Source organism: Scophthalmus maximus, chromosome 8 (genome assembly GCF_022379125.1).
Source record: "Scophthalmus maximus strain ysfricsl-2021 chromosome 8, ASM2237912v1, whole genome shotgun sequence".
Classification (NCBI taxonomy): Eukaryota; Metazoa; Chordata; class Actinopteri; order Pleuronectiformes; family Scophthalmidae; genus Scophthalmus; species Scophthalmus maximus.
Window position 1 is genome coordinate 7,109,573 of NC_061522.1, and position 21,586 is coordinate 7,131,158.

General features: G+C 43.7%; 1 protein-coding gene across 12 annotated transcripts in view; it reads right to left on the reverse strand.

Moving 5' to 3' along the window:
- Window positions 1-20,904, reverse strand: part of dclk2a (doublecortin-like kinase 2a) — a 36,210-nt gene extending 15,306 nt beyond the window's left edge. For 4 of the 12 annotated variants that reach the window (XM_035637822.2, XM_035637821.2, XM_035637816.2 and 1 more), the window contains exons 1-4: window positions 19,955-20,902; window positions 15,710-16,047; window positions 1,911-2,013; window positions 117-215 (exon numbers count right to left, since the gene is read on the reverse strand). In XM_035637822.2, coding sequence (XP_035493715.1) covers window positions 117-215; window positions 1,911-2,013; window positions 15,710-16,047; window positions 19,955-20,360 — 946 coding nt within the window. In that variant the 5' untranslated portion in view covers window positions 20,361-20,902. Of the gene's footprint in view, window positions 1-116; window positions 216-1,883; window positions 2,014-15,709; window positions 16,048-19,954 lie in introns of all 12 variants that reach the window. The other 8 variants (XM_035637817.2, XM_035637814.2, XM_035637813.2 and 5 more) reach the window with 5 other exon arrangements.
- Between the last annotated feature and the right edge of the window lie 682 nt (window positions 20,905-21,586).

Here is a 21,586-nt window from a genome sequence, read left to right on the forward strand (position 1 = left end):
ATGAGTATTTATTCTCTCATTTACATTATACAGGGATCTGTCTCTCTCTCTCTTTCACGGGGCTGATGCAGAGCCGTCAGAGACAATGTGTGTGTGTGCACAGTCACGTGTCTTACCCGCACCAGGGGACTTGCTGCGTCGCCACGGTCCCGGGCTCTTAGCCGTCCTGGTTGGAGTCGCAGAGCGGCCGTACGATGACTTCAGCACTCTGCATTCTGGGGAGACAACGTGCTCAGGGTCACCGTCGCATTGATTAACCTTCCACTCTCCGCAAACCTGTTCTTTCGTCTCACGTCACACTCGATGTGGCACTATCGTCCCCCAACGAGCTGCTGTACCGGGAGTATGACCCTGGCCGTGTGCTTCACGTGGGTTGATTTCATGAATGCTGGTCACACTTGATTTTGGAGGCGGAGACGACAAACAACAGAGCTCAGAGAAACAGAGGAATTACCTGATGTAATGGTCCAGTTAGGGCTGAGCAATATGATCATATTAAGACTACATGACAAAAGGCTATAATTCCAGATTATTTGATATCAATACTGTATCAAAACCTGTTTTTTCTTAATTAATATCAAAATGATACCCCTTTACTTTCCAATAACCTTTTTTTCAAACTCCTCCACAGTTAAAGGTTCTCTGTCATGTTTTTGACCACTCGTCGTGCTGCGGAGCAAAACATAACTGGTTTGTTTACTAGAAAAATTCTAAATTGATTTAAATCAATCAATATTTGGTCAGTGTACTAAACAAAAACCTAATCTGACCCTGCATTCTATGCCATCTTTCAACATTTGGCAGTTTTTGGTGGTTCTACAGTCACATGTTGGCTGGTACTAAAAAGGTTTTGAGCTACAATAAGAATACCGATTACTAAATTGATCTGTAATAGTTGAGGACTTTGAGTACCTATTCTGATCACACTGATATCATTCTTTTTTCTTTCTTTTTGCAAGATCTATTATACAGATTTTCCATTTTGCTTTCGTTTGCCATTTGTTATGTTTCAACTTATGCACTGGGCCTATTTTTTGCACGAGCAGATCAGATCATCTTCTGTACCTTCAGCAGAGAGGACAGCGTGCCTGTTTTTGTTCTTTCAAAGACCTAATTCTTAAAAGTGGAGCAGAAGAGTGGAAGTGGGACGAAAGCGGCCAACCACCTCTGAGTGCGACCCATTCACAATCACACATCCTCAGAAGCAGTACGCGCAGTGTGTGTTAGGATGTTTCACCCTGTTGTTACAGCTAACATGACATAACAACCACGACATATACAAAAAGAAAAACTAAACAGGATGTCAAGACTTTGGACTGTGACTCAAACAAACTCCGTCTTCCTCCCGGTGAGGTTGTCCAGTCTCGGCCGAAGAGCTGTGAAGCTGCGACACGACAGTGAACTGATCTGATGGTTAACAGAGACCATGTCCTGCCTATGTGTCCTCAGACTTTCAGTGGTTTTTCAGATAAGGGGGAGATACCCAACAGAGAGTGTGCATGACAGAAACATGTATGGAAAACACGCACAGTACAGTACATCATTCACAGAAGCACAAAAATGCAACCACTTGTGTGTGAAAATGTACAGCGCCAAGCCTTTTTCTTAATGCTCAAGTTAAATACACAAACATTTATTTTCCACAATCAAAATAACAATCTGGATTAAAGTATTAGAAGAATTATCTGACAAATGACACTTCATCTATGCAGACAGGTTCCATATCTTGCTGTAAACGTCTGAAAGGAAAAGAGGGTTGCAAGCACGTGTGAGGGGGGAAAAAGTTGTGGGGAAGGAAACTGGAGCTAACAGATACATATACACTCACAGCACAGACACACACACACACGCACGGATGTGTAGTTAGTCTTAGTCGGGCCTACCAGTCATAAAGGCTGTGGAAGCCTTACCACTGTGATCCAACACAAAGTCGTCCTGGGCATAGCGGTGCTTCTCTGGGCCGCACGCTATGAACACATCATCATCTCCGAAGAAGTCCTGCAGGCAGGTAATCTGGAGGAAGAAGGGTGAGGAGAAAGGTCAAACAGATATTCAGATAAACTCATTGACCTCTTTCGTTGTTCAGTGGTTTAACTTTAAGGCGATCTTTTGAAAACCAACTGAATATTCTGGAGGTCAGGCGTCACTCTTGACGGCTTCCCAACAAGCCCTTCTTTTATTTCACAGTCACAGCAGCAGTTTCTTTTTGCCATTGACAGAGAGCACAACAACATTGCGAGGTCAAAACACCCTGACATCCAGAATACTGCAGAGTCAGTGCAGAGTCACAGGAGGAACGCAGGACAGAAAGCGTTTGTGCCGCAGGGTCATTTGTCTTGCTTTTTCTATTCCGTCTCACACTGCGATCGTCGTTTTCTCTGCAGCTCACGTTGCTTTTCCCTTAACACCCACCACCCTGGAGATGGGAACAGGAGTAACTTTTAAACTGTGTGTGTGTGAGTTGTACCCCCCCCACACACACACACACACACACAAATGATCCCTTTGTGGCTGTAGGTGGACATGTAGGAAGACAAAGGAGAAGAAGATCTGTTAATTATCCCACCCCCTGCCACATGCATATGCACCCACACACTGCCAGCCATGTCTACATGCATGGACACACACACACACGCACATACACACACACACACACACACACACACACACACACACACACACACACACACACAAGAGTAAGGGGAGAAGTACAGCAGGGCTGAAGATGGGCAGATGGATCCTCTAGGGGAGATTGTGGGCTGACACAGTAGGGGAAAGTGTGTGTGTGTGTGTGTGTGTGTGTGTGTGTGTGTGTGTGTGTGTGTGTGTGTGTGTGTGTGTGTGTGTGTGTGTGTGTGTGTGTGTGTGTGTGTGTGTGTGTGTGTGTGTGTGTGTGTGTGTGTGTGTGTGTGTGTGTGTGTGTGTGTGTGTGTGTGTGTGTGTGTGTGTGTGTGTGTGTGTGTGTGTGTGTGTGTGTGTGTGTGTGTGTGTGTGTGTGTGTGTGTGTGTGTGCGCGCGACAAGGGGGCTGGTATTAGAAAAACTGTTGGTCCGTAAAAGCAAAATGGCTAAAGAGAACAGAAGGAAACAGAGGTGACGACTGAAAACGCTTTAAAGCGAGTAGTTTTATACAACACCCCAAACATATATCATTCAGTGAACTCAGTTACACATCCATCAATAATAAATAAGACACTTCACATGACACGTCTGCATGCCCCACATTCACGCACCATGAATGCAATATCCACAGCTTATAAAACACACACACACACACACACACACACACACACACACACACACACACACACACACACACACACACACACACACACACACACACACACACACACACACACACACACACACACACACACACACACACACACACACACACACACACACACACACACACAATGTAGTGTGTCCACACGAGGTGTGGCACATTATGGAAGGTTTAACATAGCTGGAGTGGATGTCGTTCTTGAGACCACAGCTCTCACTCTGGAACTTGGCAGCTGATCGCTAACAACCTGCTGTCGGGGCACAGGTGTTAGAGTCACCGGGGCAACGGCCCACAGGGATAATCCAACGTGTCAGAGATGAACTCTGGTGTACGGCAAACTCTGACACTGAGAGACTGTTGCATGTAGATATAGAGAATGGTATTTCTCATTTACCCTCTGACCTCAACCAACACATTATCAAGCTCGCTGGTCATTTGTTTTAAAGACAACTGGGGACAAGGGGACCGCAGAGGTGTTTTTACTGTTTTTCTGGCAGGGACACTACTAACTGTGATGGAATTAGTCAGAGGACCTTGAAGACGGCTTAAAGGTGCAGGTTCAACATTTTGGGAAATAGGCTGGTCTGCCTTCCGGTGACTGTGGAGATGGATACCGCTCTCGAATCTGTTTGTTAAATAGTCCACGACACATAACCCTCTGTAAAATGGTAAATTGTTGTGTTTATACATTTTTGAAAGCATTAAACATATAAGATATAATTTAGTCATGTCGTCTGAAGTTGGCTTTCGTGAGATTAAGAGGATGGATGTTGTATAACTGACAGAGCCGTTTACCTCCATTTCCTGTTCACTGTCCCCCGGCTAACTCTAAAATGTAGCTGACATATGAGAGTGGTGTCATTGTCCTCATCCAACTCTTCTCCCCTGAAGTAAATTAGTGTTGCATTTTTGCCGAAAACTGACTTTCTCTTTAGGTCATGCGAGTCAAGGCCTCGGCCAAGTTATCTCGCCCTTGCCCGGGACGCTTGTCCCATCGCTCATTGTAAGAGAAAAGGAACTTGGAGCTTTGGATCTTATAAATATTTGTTGAGAAGGCCCCTGGTCGTGGTTCTATTTACTTTCACCCCCTGCACCCCTGCAGGGCTGGCACTGCCGTGGCCTGTGATGAAGTACTGTTCAGCTGGCCGGCGACGCCCCGGGGGAATGCGGGGAAATGAAGACGAGTCGCGCCTGCATGGGCCGGGGCTTCTCAGAGGCAATAATGCACGGAGGCCAAGCGGTTGGGAACTTATGTTCAATGACAAAGTCTGTGAAATGATGGCCTCTTCACTTTTTGGAAACTGAACCCTTTTTCCAATTTATTGCAAACAGATTATGTATTTATGGGCGGCGGTGACTCGGAGCGGTAGGGCGGGTCGTTGGCCGATGGGAAGGTCGGTGGTTTGATCCTGAGCATCTCCAGTTTGACGGTCAAAGTATCCCCGGCCAATACACTGAACTCCAAATTGCCCCCGACGGCTGTTCGATTCCATGCGTGAATGGAGGACTGATAGAGAAGCACTATAAATTGAAGCGTTGCATGACGGCGTGTGTGAACGGGTGAAAGTGACTCCAAAGAAATCGCTTTAAGTGTTAATACTAAAAGTAGCACTAAATGAATGCCTCTGAAAGGCAAAGCAGATATTGATTCTGCCGCTAAAAAAAGGGACAATATAGGTACAGCCTTAATTTTAGTTCTTCAGGGGGACATCTTCTTTACTTTTGCTTAAATAGCGGCTTTGCTGCAAACTGCCACCCCGCAGCAGGTGCTTGATATTTTGGGCAGCGGAAAAGAGAGTCGTGTGTATCTGGAGAAGACGCGCGAAAACGGAGGCCCTCCCTGTGACGGCTGACGGGATGATCACTGTAATCGGGAAGTATCATCGACCCCCACATTGCTGCTCGTCACCCTGAGCCAAATGAGCAAGAGGCAAATAGGGTGCGTGACATCCTGAGGGAGAGACAAAGATAACAGGCAGAGTGATCAAACTCTCCGCCTCTTACCTTGGGGAAGGTCGGCCTACACCCAGCCCCTGCTGTTACAGAGGAGAAGACACTTTCATGTCAGACTACATGTGCATTCTTTACAAAAGCTTAAACTGTTACTTGAGAACATGCAGATGCCCATTAAGTTTGTCGGGGCGATGTTTGAGCTGAAGCCAACCCGGTCATTAACCGTGCTTCAACTCTCTGAAGTCCAGCACCTCAACTTTTTCTGCCGCCCCCAATTTCTAGAACAGGCCAGAGTGAGCCCCTGTGAGAATATATCAGGAACATCTCGGGAAGATTCACAGCGAGTGAACAGGCATGTGGATGGCTATGAACAAAAACACAGCCCTCCGCAGCGGAACCGTGGTCACGTCCTGCCTCCTGTACGCCAGTCTGGGGTCTGGGGTCTGGGGTCAGTGGTCTGGGGTCTGGGGTCTGGGGTCTGGGGTCTGTGGTCTGGGGTCTGGGGTCTGGGGTCTGTGGTCTGGGGTCTGTGGTCTGGGGTCTGCGTCGCTGTGGAGTTTCCTATCGGTGTGAACGCGCCTGACACGGACGCTCTCCTGCTGCGTTCATCATATGTGAAGGGCAAACTCCAGAAAATGTCCGGACCCAAACTACAACAACAACAAAAAACACGGGGGGGGGGGGAATGAAGAGACCATCAATCCCTGAAAGTACTGAAGAAGAATCATGATGAAAGGACATGTCCTCTCTGGGTTTTCATTTACAGAATTTCATTATTTCATTAAGGATTTAACCTTGAGACACTTAAATTTGCCGTTTCCCTTCATTTGTGGAGCACTTTAGGGAAACTACGAGGCAGTGCAGTGATTTGTTTCTCCCACGAGCCTGTGGCCGGTTGGCCTACCACACATTACACAGCTGTCTGTCTCTCTCCCTCTCCTCCAGGTCACAGTCACACACGGAAAGGGAGACATTACAGTACATAGCCTCAGGGTGTCTGGATGTACACGAGCGCTGAGCTCTTTATACTCCAAGAGAGCTTTGTACGAAGGAATGAAGGGAGTGGGGCTATAAGCCTAAACATGCAAACACAACTTTCTCCCCAAACGAGTCTCAGGAGATCACCTTACTCATTAAGAAAGTGAGACTTGCAGAGTTGTGTAGGTTCAAAAGAGATGCACAGGAGATGCATGAAATGTTGCTTTCTTTTGTTGCCAACTAACATAATCCTCAGTCTCCAATTAAAAACCAACAAAATGACTACACTTAAATTGGCTACGTGGTGATAAATGCTCAAAATATAATATTGCTGTTCCAGTAAGAGTCTGCATTAATACCTCAAGGTGCATCTAGTGTTTCATGGTACTATTTGAAATGGTAAATGGTAAAAAAAAAAAATGACCAGAATGTCCACCAACATAATCATCCACACATTTAAGCCACAAGTTGCACCTTTGCAACTGTTGCTACACTGTTCGGTGTGCAAATGAAACTTCACCATCACTATCAGATGCAAGCTACAGTCGTCAGGATCACTTACATGAATCCCACGATCGGCCCTGCGCAAAAAAATATTCCTCCCATCGACATGCCAAATCTTGCTGGGGCAATCAGAGTTTGCTTGCATGATTAAACTCCAGCACACAAACAACAGTGTGTGGGCTGGGGTTTGGATGCAGCCGAACCACATCGTGATGGCAACTCTCCGTTGGGAATGGTAAAGGGCCTGCTGCGGAGAGTGGATGTGAGCCAGGCTTGGACGAACAAAAACAAGTGGTTGAGAGCACACAGCGCACAATGGACGCCCTCCCCTTCTGAAGCCTTTACACGTTCTGCATCTGCATCCCCCCCCGCTCCCGACACCCCCAGCTCTCTGTCGTCTGCAGGCTTTTTCTTTTACTTGTCCCTCAGTGCATGGTATCATGCCAGAACTTGTGAATGCACACAAAGCCATCTGCAAGGAGACCAAAGAAGGGAGGATTTTATCGACGAAGGCCAAATATCTACCAAGTTATAACGAGGTTTGATCTTTTTTTGAATACCAAGCTTTTTTTTTGAAAGTCAAGTGAAATTCATTCATATAAAGGAAAATTGCAGCATTTCAACATTTTCTCTGCAGATACTGGTTCCAGCACCTCAACTCAGATAATATCTGCTGATACATACAACCTGTCCAAGACCCCCTCTCTCTTTTCCCCCAAATGTACAATATTGACGCCTCAAAACATAACAGTTAATGAGTTTGTCTTGGAGAATTTTACTACAAGGAACCTAAGAGATCAACACACTGCAATTAAAGAGAATACATACAAATAGACAAAACACAATCTGGAAATACATCATCAACCACAATGGAAACTCAACCAACCAATGTTTTCTGAAGTTACAGTATATTGAGCTGTCAGGGCCACCGTACTCTGCATCCTGTACACTACAGTGTCTCCTCGATAGAGGACAAGCAAACAGAGGAAGCATCCCTCTTCCTGGGTAGATGGACAGATATGCTACAGAGAGAACAAACTACTGGTGGAACTTTAATGTGACAAACACAATTATACAAGTGAATCAATAAAAGCAATCATAATATAAAAATGCATTATCATATATCACATAAATAACTACATATATTTATATGATAATTACGTATTAAGAGTAGTAATTTGTCAATTACATCTTTCTTCTGCGCGTCCAGAATAGACAAAAGCATGTCACCGTGACGACTCCTGGTTGGGTGGTGTCGCTGCACCGGTGTCAGTTGGTGCTGTATGTTAATGACGGTACAGAACAATAGGTGGCCATGCAAATTTCATGGCTGTTGACCTAAATGGCTGCATTTAATCCAGACTTGCCCCTGAAAACAGCTCAAGCGTCTGACTATCAGCCGGAGCCCTTGTGTGGCCTTGCCTCCAGCTACTCAGACAGGGAGACGGTGGTGCTAATCTGCCTGTAAGCGCCAGCTTGTTTCACCAACATGGAAACAGGAATAAGTACATGACAAGATATCATCCTCATCATCCTCATCACCATCAGTAAGACAACAGGGTGAGCAGAGTCAAGACTTAAATTAAAGATGTAAACTCAAACTGTTAAACCAGGCTCACAGATCGACACGTCCCCGCGAACATGGGCTGGTTCAGAGTATTGGGGCCACGGGGCCATCATCATTTGGAGTGTGTCATTTGAGGCGATGCCATGATGCATCAATGTCACGCCAACCAACATCCACCTCCCCCTCATACATGACTATGCCCCCAATTACTGAGTAATCCAGAAACTATGAACTCCAGCTTCTATCTTTATGATAAAATATATTAAAGAATTGACCCTATGGTGAACTGCAATGCTAGAATTTCTTCTAATTAATTCAATAAAGATGCTGCGGGCAACTTTCACTAAGGGATGGATCTTTATGTAGTGCATCTTATTTGCTGAAACAACTTTTTTATTCCTGTCCACAGTGGTTATGTAACTGGTCCAAGTCCCACACAACTCTGGTAGGTGCAAACAATGATGCCAATAAGACAAATACTGAAATGTTTCTCTGTAACAGATACATTTATTCTAAAGAAGAAACACATCATTTAAAAAACTGCTGCGAATTCACCTGTTTGCAGAAGTAATTGCTCTTTGAAGTGTTCGACCTGCCATCCATCTTCTCAGTTCTTTGGTGATTAACTTTGCAGGTATAGATCAAGTTGTACGAAACTGAATCTAGTCTGATGGAAATGATGCTAGCTTTTAAAAATGAATGTGTGCTTTGGTAGCAACTCTTAGGACGGTTTGTAATCTGGTCTGAAGAGTTGTTTTCAAGTGTTTTCTATGCGAAAAATACATTTGAGTCCATTTTGTTGAAAGCTAAAGTTATCGACTAAATGTTTCAGGCATGACAGATGACAGAAGAATGTCAATACAAATGTCACACATGGACAATGGACGGTCTGATTTTTTTTCCCCCACCTATCATATCTACACACATCTCCCCTATCAACATGTTTTTGTCTCTGTTGCATTTAGTCTTCAGATGGAGTTTTCGCCTGTCTGCTGCTCCCACTCACAGTACGGTGTCAAATTCTTTGGGACATGATAAAACTGCGGTGCCGAGACCTGTGAGTGACCTTCAGCTTTTGTTGTGCACACTGTGCACGTCCAGCGGCCCCGAATGCTCTCGCCTCAAAGAATTTCAGTCAAAAACTTTGACAGGACCGAGAGGTAGAAAAAAAAAAAATAAGAATTGAAAAATCTATCGGTTTATTATGTAACTGAAACAGCAGGAATTTCTTTAATAAACCAGCATTGCTCCTGTGCGTTTTACAAGCTGTACAGTACAGTACTAACACTCAATCCTTCTGTCTACAGCTTATTAGGGGATAAATTCAACGAAAAACAATATGATTTTCTCTCCGTTTCGGAGACGAGCATTCCAGCCGCAGCTCAGCAGTGTAAGCCGACGTCTGTTTCTAGCCCCTGGTTAATGTGCAGACTGCCTGTCATCCTGATAACGTCACTGAGTGAAAAGGATTGTCAAAGGCAAGTGAGTTTCAGGATCCTTCTTTATTTTCCATGCACTGTACAACAGCGTTAACAATACTTACACTCAATCCTTCTGTTTTATCACATGGGGCTTCTCCTCCCTATCACTATTTCTACAGTTTCCTTGCATTATTCCTGAATGATTTCTACATAGAGAAAAAAAGATCTAGCGACTACTGGACTGTAAACTGTTCCCCCAAATTAATGACTTCATTGATCAAACAATAAAAACTGGGAAATCTCATTTTCTGCCTGTCCAGTCAGCTTTGACATGTAAAATAGGGGTTTTCTCTCAAAAGCAGCAGCTGACTCTGCTGGCCCTGATAACCAACGTCTACAATTAACATTCAGTCTGAGGAGCAGCTTTGAGCTGAGGAGGGAGAGTGGACAGAGATGTATTGTGTAAAGATGCTCACACATGCACGTCCATGAGCGCACGCACGCACAAACACACACAAACACATAAACACCACACCTGACAGCTGCACTTTAACCCTCCCTTCCAGGTTATAGGTCTAATTATCCTGGTGGCGGCAAGTGGGGGGCTTCTGTGTGTGTGTGTGTGTGTGTGTGTGTGTGTGTGTGTGTGTGTGTGTGTGTGTGTGTGTGTGTGTGTGTGTGTGTGTGTGTGTGTGCGTGCGTGCGTGCGTGCGTGCGTGCGTGCGTGCGTGCGTGCGTGCGTGCGTGCGTGCGTGCGTGCGTGCGTGCGTGTGTGTGTGTCTCTCACTGGGAGGGGGCTGCCGGATGGCTGGGACCTGTGATTTGATTTGGGTGGAGCAGATGGCAGGCTGCTGCTGGAAGGCGTTTTGGGTTTGGGGTGTGTGTGGGTGTGTGTGTGTGTGTGTGTGTGTGTGTGTTTATGGGTGACTGAGTGAGGGCTTACTTTCTAGGAGTGCAAAGTAAAGCTTTTTATAGAATCTATGGGGCTTTGTTGTGATTGTCATTTAAAGAACTGCTAATATTTAAAGATATAGACCTTAAACCAAAGAGCAACAGTCATTTTGAACAGAACATTCTACACAGATGATTTGTGAAAAGGTATAAATATATATGTCATGAGATGATTGTATATTTCTTATTCCTTTACATTTCACTCGGAGGTCACGGCAGGTTTACAGGAGGGGTGGGGACACAACAATAACTTTTTTAGGCTATATTAAGATTTATAAAACTCTAAAATGTTTAATATAATTGATTTATAACTGAACAGAGCCTAGTTTACACACACACACACACTCTCAAGTTTAAGTTTACCCTTGATATAAATGTGGTGGACAACACATTAGGAACACCTTTCAGCTTAAAACAATACATTCAATAACAGCAGTGGTGCCGAGTGCTTTTAAACATCTAAAATGACAGTTGCAGATGATCAGACATCAAAGTCAGCTTGATGTCTCCACAACAGACATCGTGTGGCATCTCTCCAAATTGTGCAAAGTGCAGTACACAGTTTTCATGGAACAGCCATGGATGTAGGAAACAGCCGTTTGTTTGTCTAGCCACCACTGTGACACCACTGTGTGAAATGTAAATGTGAGAAGAGGCTCACCATGGTTACACGACGGACGGCTCCCGACAAGTCGAGCTTTCAGATTATCAGGACAAGTCTGGTCTGGGAGAGTGTTTGCAGTTTAACAAGTGGAAACCCAATGCCTTTTCAATTCATTTCTACAAGTAGTCGACTTATACAGCAAAAGTTGTAGTATATAACAGATTATTTTGCAAATCCCTTCAGCCTAAAATAAAGAAAGCACCCACTGACTTAAACTGAACGGACTCCTATTGTAATGGACAGGACGTTGTCAGGTGTCCAGCTAATGGACTTAGGTTCAGGTTTCAGGCTTAACGGGTTAAACCCCCGAATTAGACTTTTAATTCAATTCTGAGTCGGTCGAAGCCAAGAGAGTGATTCAGGTCGAAAGCAAACTGGGTTTTTTTCAGTAGTCATTTAGACATTATGGCAAGAACACACTTGCTGTTGCTTTAGGGCTGTTGCACTGACAGATTGCAATAAAACACCAAACGCTTTCTGCTGCTGAAAAGAATATTCTCTGCTACGTTGAAGACATTTACTCCAAAACTGACAAAGCATTTTTTAAGTGCATGTGACTTTCATGTGAAGGTTTTATTACTAAAAAAAAAACACAGTAGAGCCAGACCAGGTTTAGCTGTTGGCCATTATATCGGCCAATATGAGCCTTTCACAGACATATTGTACCTTTTCATTTGGAATTATTCATAATTAAGTTCATGGTTGAATTGTAAAATATCAAGTCACGATTAAAAAAAATTTGTCATAAGGGTTTGATAAGGACCTCTTTGTTCTGGTTAAATAACAGAGCTGTAAAACTTTGTCAATTCAAATTTGATGCATCTAAAACAATATTTTCCTTGTCTAAAATGACTAAACTCTAGATACAGTATATGATTTTCTATGGTTTTTTTTTCTTTCTCTCTGCTTACAGTGATCCACCGAGGATGCATCCTGTGCTTTTGCACCTAATCCCCTCGCCAACAGGGTTGTCTTGGCATATAGCTGACTCAAACATATAAACATTGATCTCTAAGATGAATTATTATAACTGGAATTGTTGCTTTTATCCAACAGAGGAAATACTGTACTGTCGAGCACTTGAGTACAACCATCAAACGAAGAAACTCGAGTCTCCATCGTCATCCAGCTGAAGGCGGTTTGTGACTAAAGTGGCAGATTGATGGATGAATGATTTATGTTCCAGGAAAGAAGAGATCATCTATCAAAGGGAGCTAAAAAAGAGAAGCTGTTGTGACTAATGGCCGATGTGTTTATCATTATGAATCCTGTGGTGAATATCTTAAGAAGCTACAAGATGTACTCAGCATGAGTTGTGTAATTTGTCAGTGGTAATATATAATCCTCAAATAGCATAGCGCATATCCCAAATCACAAGTAAAATGATTGATTCACGATTTAAAATACAAATACATGCAGCTAAAAGGAAATCACAAATTCAAATCAGATCTGACTGTATTCACCGTGCCATAAGACTTAGTGTTATGTTGGTGTTATACTTGTGGTTTAAGTGGCAGGCATCCATCTTCAATCCAATAAATTAACATCGTGGTAGCCTAAAAGCTGGTGGTTAGCAAGTTCTCTTGACTGAATTGCCCTTTGCTGCTGCATTTACATTCACGTTAAGAGCTGTGCTAAGTGTGAGCAGTGATTAATAATCTTGTTTTTTCTACAGCCTTCGTGCTGACACGACACATCCTCTTTGAATATAGGCATGGATAGATATATTAGCTTTATTCAAAAAGACAAAGTTTGAATGGTGGGAGCTTCCTGTAAAACATCTTTAAATAATATTTATTATTAAATAATAAAGTGCACATATTAATAATTGTGAGAGCATTTGCCAAAGCCATCCAATACCTGTCCGGCCAAATCCTACTTTAACGTATGTGCATTTTTTTTCATGGGTTGAAAAATAAATAAACATAAGTCTGGTTAAATGAAGGTTCAGTTTAAAAAACTTAAAAAAGCGCCACATTTAATATGCCAGTGTGCTGGTGTCGCAGTCAAGCTAATGTTCCGCTCTTCAAGTGATTGGTGTGAGCGTCAACTTGGAGCATTAGTAAGTATAGCTGGCTAGTTACAGAGACATCATACATCAATCATGGTGACATGCCTGCTGAGCTGCTGATGGCTGATGTATCTACTAACAGATGGAAACAGAGACACGTCAAGGATTAATGTCACAGATATTAGACTGAATTAATCAAAAAATTCTTAGAAGAAGCCTTAACATGAGCAGCTGTAGATGACGCATTTACTAAGAGACGGTATGTTTTTGAACATTTTCAACTATTAATAAAAACTTTTTTGAGTTTAAGCTCATTAATAATGTCATATTTGACCACAGCCAATTCAGTGATTTCACAGCGGGTGTTTTACTAACAACTGGTGAGAAAACACATGCCCCATGATACACTGACTGACATACAGTACATCCAGAGGGGACAACGGTTTTAACGCTCACAGAGGCAGACAACGAGTTTAAGACCATCCAGCACAGGAAACTTTAAGCAACTATAAAGTAAATAAATACGGTGATATTCTGGTACACTGTTGAATAATCCTGACAAGCCACTGGGAGTGAGTGTTCCTGTTCAGTGCTGGCCTGGCAGAAAGGATGCTGGGCTGGTTCTGTCAGAGGTGATAAGGATCACTATTCTCATGGGGTCATTCGTCTGGACTGTCCTGCCCAGAGAGCCTCCCGTCTGCTCACAGGAAACTGACATCGGCGCCTTTGGTTTTCAGACTTGTATCCACAGTTTTGACCTCTTAGACATTAAAAGTGAGGAGATTATTCTGTTTCACCTCTCACTTGTACAGCTTCATGTAAACATATCAATAATTGACCCCTCCCTATCAATGAAAATGTCCATTTTAAAAATGCAGTTGATTCCCACTGAAAAAGAAACAGTTATTGAGCTCTTAAGAAAAGCCCACAAAGCTTTTTTGATTTTATGAGTAAAAAAACATTATTTTAGCTTTTGTTTACATCATGAAATCTAACCTGAAATGTCCCACTGATTTTAAATGCTAAATGTGACTATTTGCTGAGAAAATAATAGTAAGTCAAATTATTTTGTTCAGTTGTTTAAAAAATTAACTTTAAACACCCTCAGGCAATGCAAAGCAAGCTAGCTGAAATGTGGGTGCAATCTATAATTCTTACTTACATACATTTATTATTATTATTATTATTTAGGCAAAATATAATTTGCATACATAAAGATATGAAGGAGAACTCACACCCATCATTCAGCTCTCGCAAATGTTTAAAATATTAAGGTGTCAAATGTTTTCATTCAAGCTCTAGTCAAGCTGAAAAAAAATCTCAATTTTTAAAAAACATTTGATTGATTTCAAATTCCCATTACTTTTAGTACATTTTATCCACTACATTTGTCATAAGCTGTAATTGTGTTGCCACTTACTTTAATTCATCAAACCCTCATTTCAAGTCCCATAATATGATTAATAATACTTATGTAAGACTTCTCCCAGATGGGGAAACATTAATATAAATCTTTTTGATGAGGGGCACCATGTGTTCAAGCTCACCTCATCTCCCCAACACCAGGGACGCTCAATAACATCTCCAATGGAAACGTTGCTAAAGTGTGTGTGTGTGTGTGTGTGTGTGTGTGTCCCAGATGGACATCATTATAGCAAAAACAGTCTCGAATGGCTTAATAGGGTTTGAGGAGGTAGGGAGGAAACTATACTGATGGTTATAGCAAAAAAGGCCTGAACTCTAAAGTGTATTCATTAGTGCCTTGTTGAAATAACTGTGGCATGTAATTATGTTTGGATGATTAAGAAGGATGTAATTACCTAGAATGCTGACACAGCTGAAACCTATAAATCACAGCAGTTTCTGGAGATAAAACCTTTGGCTAAAAAGCTCAGCCTCGCAGTTCCATCTGGTTTTCATATGCACATCGTCCAACCTCATCTCACTGAGAACAATGAAGTGAATTTTCCTCCAACTGTCATGTTATGTAATTTTATTGGGTGAGTTTGTGGATTGGTAAGAACCAGAAAAATACCTAGTTTTTGGGCTGGTATTGTTTGCTTTGGGAGTATAAGAGCTGCACTTTCACAAGGTCCAGTGGTGATGCTTGAAATGTTACCCCCACCAAGGAGGTTATGTTTTCACCCCTGTCTGTTTGTTGGTCTGTTTGTCAGAAGGATTACGCAAACACTACTAAATGGAGGAATGGGGCCTGGGCCTGGGAAGAACCCATTCAATTTTGGTGCGGATGTGGATTAAGGGGCGAATACAGGAATTATTTTTTCCACTCTCTTAGGATTGCTCAGCCCTGACAGATGTATGTGCTCTACCGAGTGCAATTGTAGTTAAACAAGTTTTCTTCTTAACAGACTCACCTGCTTGCCCTCCAAAGTATACAGTCTTCTCACAGCTCCGGAGTCCAACTTGATAGCCTCTGTGATGTCGGTGAGCACCTGCTCGAAGGAGTGCGCCGTCTTTTTATTCAGCAGTATCCGAACTGCCTTGCGGGGTTTGACCCCGCCACGGATGACTGTGACGAGCTTGGGTTTGATGAAGTCCTTGGACTCGCGCTGCAGCTCACCCTTCAGCGAGATGAGAGAGGAGAGGGAGCGTGACGTGCCAGTCTTGCTGCCCACTGACCAGTTGGGGTTGACGTTCTTGCTGTAGTCCACACGTCGGAAGGGTTCGTTGGAGGCGCACACATAACTCTCACCTGTAGGAAGAAATAAGTAGAATATATATTCAAAACACATCTTGGAACCCACATTCACATCTAAGAAATTGTGCAATTTTTTTTATTATTTTTTTTAAACGAAACCCTGTAGTAAATCACCCACCCACACATGCACACGTCACACGTTTGGTATGCACCATAATCTACTGCTTCCACTTCCATGCATCAGGCGAACAACAAAGAGTTAACATTCCTCAGTTGAAACAAAAAGGCATATTGAGAGGCCGGTCCAGTGTAACACTGCCCGCCGTCCCTTTCAGCTGTTGAGCTTCTGTACTGGCCTTCCTCCGAGGCAAAGCATTTTGTTCCATCTGCCAGCATTCCAATGGAACTATTAACACGCAAATGTTTCCCCTTAAGAACAAAGTCACGTGAAGGCAGGGGCTTGGCCGGTAAATGAAAACCACAGCAAGAATGTCTGGCGATTGTTTTTGAAGTAAGTGTTGGATGTGAAACTTTTGTTCCCCAATGCCGAGTGGGAAGGTGACAGATATTTTCTCTGCCGTGTCCATGAACAGAAGACGTACCCCACCAAAGGCAATTTTTGCTCAACAAGACATATTGTACTTTACATACAGTGAATTCTGTCCTACCAAACATCCAAAGCCTTTCAGTTAAGATATTTACACGACTAGAGGACAAAGATCACAGAGTTTCTCATCCAAGCTTAGTGAGAAACAGATGATGTGTAGCTTGTTAAAATTGATGTCTCACCCGCAAGAGATAAAATTCAACAAAACAAATATCCAGCGGATATTGTATTTGTCATTACAGTCACTGCATCAATGTGAGAGGCTAGGGTGTGGTATGTTATGAAAACTGCATAGCAATGAGGTTTCAGAAACGGAGCAAACATGAGAGTTTCAAAGCAGCATAAAGTATAATCCTTTAATTCTACATACCAAAGAAATATGTTAGTTTACAACTTAAAGAAAGGTTGCCTTCTTCACCATGCTCACTGTCTTTGAGTGAGAAGTCTGAATTTTTCTGACAAAGAATCAATCCCATCCATGGAATTTTGGTTGTTGGATATGTGTCAAGGCAGCTACCTTGTAAGAGAAGGCCTAATGAGACAGTGTGTCCCACGATACCTGGTTTTATTAAGCCTGCAATTAACCATGGGCTAATTAAAGAGCTAGGACACAGCTGAGGGGACCGCGCTGTGGCTGAAAAATTTAAACAAAATATAACTGGGGCTGTCAATCATCTGGGGGGGGGGGGGGGGGGGTGTCAGAATACTAAGATGTCCTCAGATGGCGACCGGTGACGAGTCAATTCCCTGGAGAGTCGGTCATGTGAAGGATGCCTCGGCCTCCCGCCACCGGGTGCCGTCCCCATGTGCACAACAGACGAGGTCAGGCTTAACAGAGCCGTCTAACCAGCCCAGCAGCATTTACTGCAGTGGTCACAAAGCTGTCACCCACACAAAATCTCGTTAGGTGTATGTAAATGGGAATTATAAAACTGCATTAATGTTAAGGCAATATAAGACCTATCATCTCCAAAATAATGACACGACCCCATGGTGCGATGATATTCTCAGTATATGCAGGCTTTTTTTTTTTTGCTGACTAATTATTCACCATGGTATTAGAAGGAGTAAGACATACCACACTGTAGCCTAATCTGTAGCTATGAGCAATCTGTGCCAAAAATGTCCAATCTGTCAATGTTCTATTCATTTCGTCCGAGAACTCGGATGAAATGAGTTCTCGCAGTATGCTGCAGAAAAGTTAAGCATGAGTAGAACATTTTCTGCATTTCCTTTTACGTATGAACTTTATGAGCAATGAATCACAGAAAATAGAGAGAGCTTCCTCATTTAGTACAGGACCATGATTCATGATATGACATCCCTGGATAAGTGCAACTATTCAGCCGAACAGTTTGCCATTCCATCTTGTTGCTGATGACAAGATGTCAAAAAAAGCTATAAAATACACAATATTTCTAATGCCGGGCCGAATTATCTTGAGCCAATTTGACAGTCCACATTAAGAGGCTTAATTTTACCACTTGGTGGAGATAAAACCTTCAGCTTGCAAAGTTATTGTCCCAACGAGAGTTCCTCTGTCAGCAAGCTGTGCACTCCCCCATGTGCACACAGTAAACTACAAAGCCTCAGTATCTGCTACCTCTCTGTGTTGTTTTCCACAAGCACAGCAGTTCAATTTGACTGGCTGGCCTCGATCCAGCCGTAAGGCGCACACATGTGAATGGCGCTTGATTGGCATGCTACACAAAAGAGACCCCAGCAGGCCTCGATCAATGGAGGCAGACTGCTGAGCTGTGCAGTAATGTGCCCCCTACTCTGTCCATTTAGATGGGTGAGTAAACAAGGACAAGACACTGGAGCCAGCCCACCTGCAGTCCGGCTCATCTTGGAGATATCTTGAAACGCTATAGGAAAAAAAGAAGAAAACAACCGTGCATTGCCAGAGGGATTTTTATGTGATTTGGGCGAGCTGACCCTTAAACAAATCACAGACAAAATGAGCTGCTGAAATGTCAGTCAATAGGTGCAACTCTCTGGACTACGACAATGCACCAAAAAAAAATTCACTTTTGCTCAGTTTGCCAAACTTGTGGTGCTACAAAATTCAGATCAGGCACCGGCTGGCCTAAATCTTCCCTGGTATCTCGTGGGACGGGGCATAGGAACCGAGTAGCACAGGGACTTAATATTTGGGAGGATGTGAGATAAAAATAAACCAGGCAGTATATGAGAATAATGACTGCAGCAAGGGGGTCAGCAGATCCTGAATACTGTATGCGTGGCCGAGCGGTAACCCCCTCATGTTGAAAAGAGGATTGCAGACAGGTCACAGCGCAGACAGACACTCTGGGGCTGAACATGAAGATTAACTTATCACCGAGAGAGGTCACAGGGAGAACAACGCAGCAGGGAAGTGAAAGGGTCACGGACAGTGTCTGACAGTGTCTTTCCAAACCAGATTTGTTAAGGAACTCCTTTCAGCCCTGTAGCGCCTCACCAAATTGACCAAACTGATCGTAAAGCTGTGACTGCTGCAGGAGGCTTTCTTAAATTCTTTTAAACCAACTACAAAACAATTATTGCAATTAGTCTGTTTCCAGTCTTAAACTCCAATCCTTCACTCAAAGCAACAAACAAATAGCGAATGGGGAGGGGGGGGACTCTTCCGTCTTTCAAGCCCCAGGGGTGAGATTAAGATTTTAACAGCAAATGGACCCTAAAACAAAAACGCAGTCATCAAACATTTATTCCCCGGAAAGATGTATAAAAAAGGCACATACACACCCACATAAACGCAGCTCAGCAATACAAGAAAGTGGGGGAAAGTATAAAAGATTGCACATTGATCTGAGATCAATGTGCAATGATGCACATAAGCAGAGGCCTGTACTGAACCCAAGTTGCACTGAGGAGGAGGAAGGGGTCTCATCGTCTCCCATGCATGTCACAACAGTTATGTCAATGATGTGAATGATGCGAGGGGAAGCTTTGCATTGCATCCATTACACTGTCATGATGCTCCCCAGAGATAAACGGATATAGACTTCCACTTTGCACGAATGAGCCCTGATCTCTAAAAGTAACTTTTAATCTGACATAGAAAAAGCTTTTCCTCACAGACAAACAGAAAAAGGGGGAGACTACAGCCGGAAGGTAAAATGTGAATATGTTCTGAGTGACCTTTTGAACTTCTGGCATAACTTTCCCGAGGCTGTAGTGGACATTTACATGTGGGGCCAATTAGCCAATATCCCATAGGCAAAATGTAGCTTTTAAAAAAAAATCAATCGTACGTCTGGATCAATGCACTTTAGTGTGACATCATCAATATGATCGTGCACACAGAGCCTCTCTCATAACGCATGGTGACATCCGTCGTCAGCCCCTTACCCTCCACTAACTCCTCCAGACCGGTGATCCTGCTGCCTCCATCCAGCGCGTACAGCGAGCGCACTCCCTGGGGCAGGTTGACGTTGTCCGACAGGGACCGCGTGAGCTCCATGAGCAGGGCATCCAGGGACCGGAACCGGTCGCTGGACACGGCGTACACCAGCCCCTTGAAGTACTTGTCCCCGTTGCGGTAGAAGCGCACTTTTCGGGCCTTTTTCTCGGTCGTCAGCGACTGGAGCGTGCGCGTGCGGTAGAAGCTGCAGTGCGCACTGTGCGCCGGGCTCGGCGCCAGCCCGTTGCCCCTGGAGCCGGACTGGGACCCGGCGACCGAGCTGGTCCTCGGCGGCCGCTGGGGCTTCTCTCGCTCCTCGAAGTGCTCGAACTCGATGCCTCTGCTCAGCGACATGCTTGGCTGTCACTTTGCACTGACGAGCCCCAAATAAACTACTTTTACGCAGAGAGAGTCTTGGGGGGGGGGGGGGGGGGTCAGTGTGAGAGCAGCCGGAGGAAGGAGCGGAGGATACACGTGTGCGTCTCCCCGGTCCTCTCCACTCCCCAGTCCAGCGTGGCCACTTACAACTGCAACTTGTGCCCGTTCCTTATTGGAACACAGCGTCCAGGATGAAGTCGATCAATAAGTCCACACACAGAGCTGTCGTCCTGAGCGGGGTCGATTGATTAATTTATCAACCGCGAGAGAAGAAAAAAAAGGATGTAGCAGGAGCAATAATCCAAACGCCAACTCGGGATCATCCGGTAGAGAATGTGTGGAATAACCAGCAGCCGTGTGTGACAGACATCGCTGTGGACTTGCCGTTGGTTCACAAACAACCGAGGGATTTCCACACAGAAAAAACTTGTGCGTACCGCAACAAATTCCGCGAACCGCCTCCTTCTCCCCTTCACATCCTCTCTGTCACCGGCCGCTCGCTCGAGCTGTCACATCGAGGGATAATGAGAGAGGCGGAAGCCTTCTCCGCCTCGGGGTCCTAAAGCCCCCCAGTTGTTCCGCTAATGTATGCAGGACCTGAAGGTGACGTCTTAAAGGTGGCGTAGGCGATTATTTATGAGAAGCACTTTCTGTCATATTCCTTGAAACTCTCACAAGATACCGATAGCGATGAATGAATTAAATAATCTTAAATAATCGGCAGGACTTTAAAAAAAATACCAATCAGAAAGTTCGGTCTGAAAAGTTGAAACAGAAATTATTTCAACTTATTAAATATTGACCATATAACTGATTAACGACAACTTCACTGATAGGTGAGTTGCAGCAGGTTGCAGCTCGCAAATCGTTAAAACAGAAATGTTTATTTTTGGCTTGGCAAACAACAAATGTGTGCCTTACTGCCACCAACTGGTATGGAGTGTGGATCAACATCATTTATTATATAGAAATAATAATAAAAGATATATATATATATATATATATATATATATATATATATATATATATATATATATATATATATATCTACTCAATTACATTAGTTTGTCTAAGATATTGAAAAGGGATTTAATAAGAGTCATTTGAGTTCTTTTGAAAAAATTTAAATGAAAATCACCCAGCTATTTCCTTATTGTATGGAGGTCACGTGTTTCCAGTCTAGCGCGGAGCTCCACAGCTCC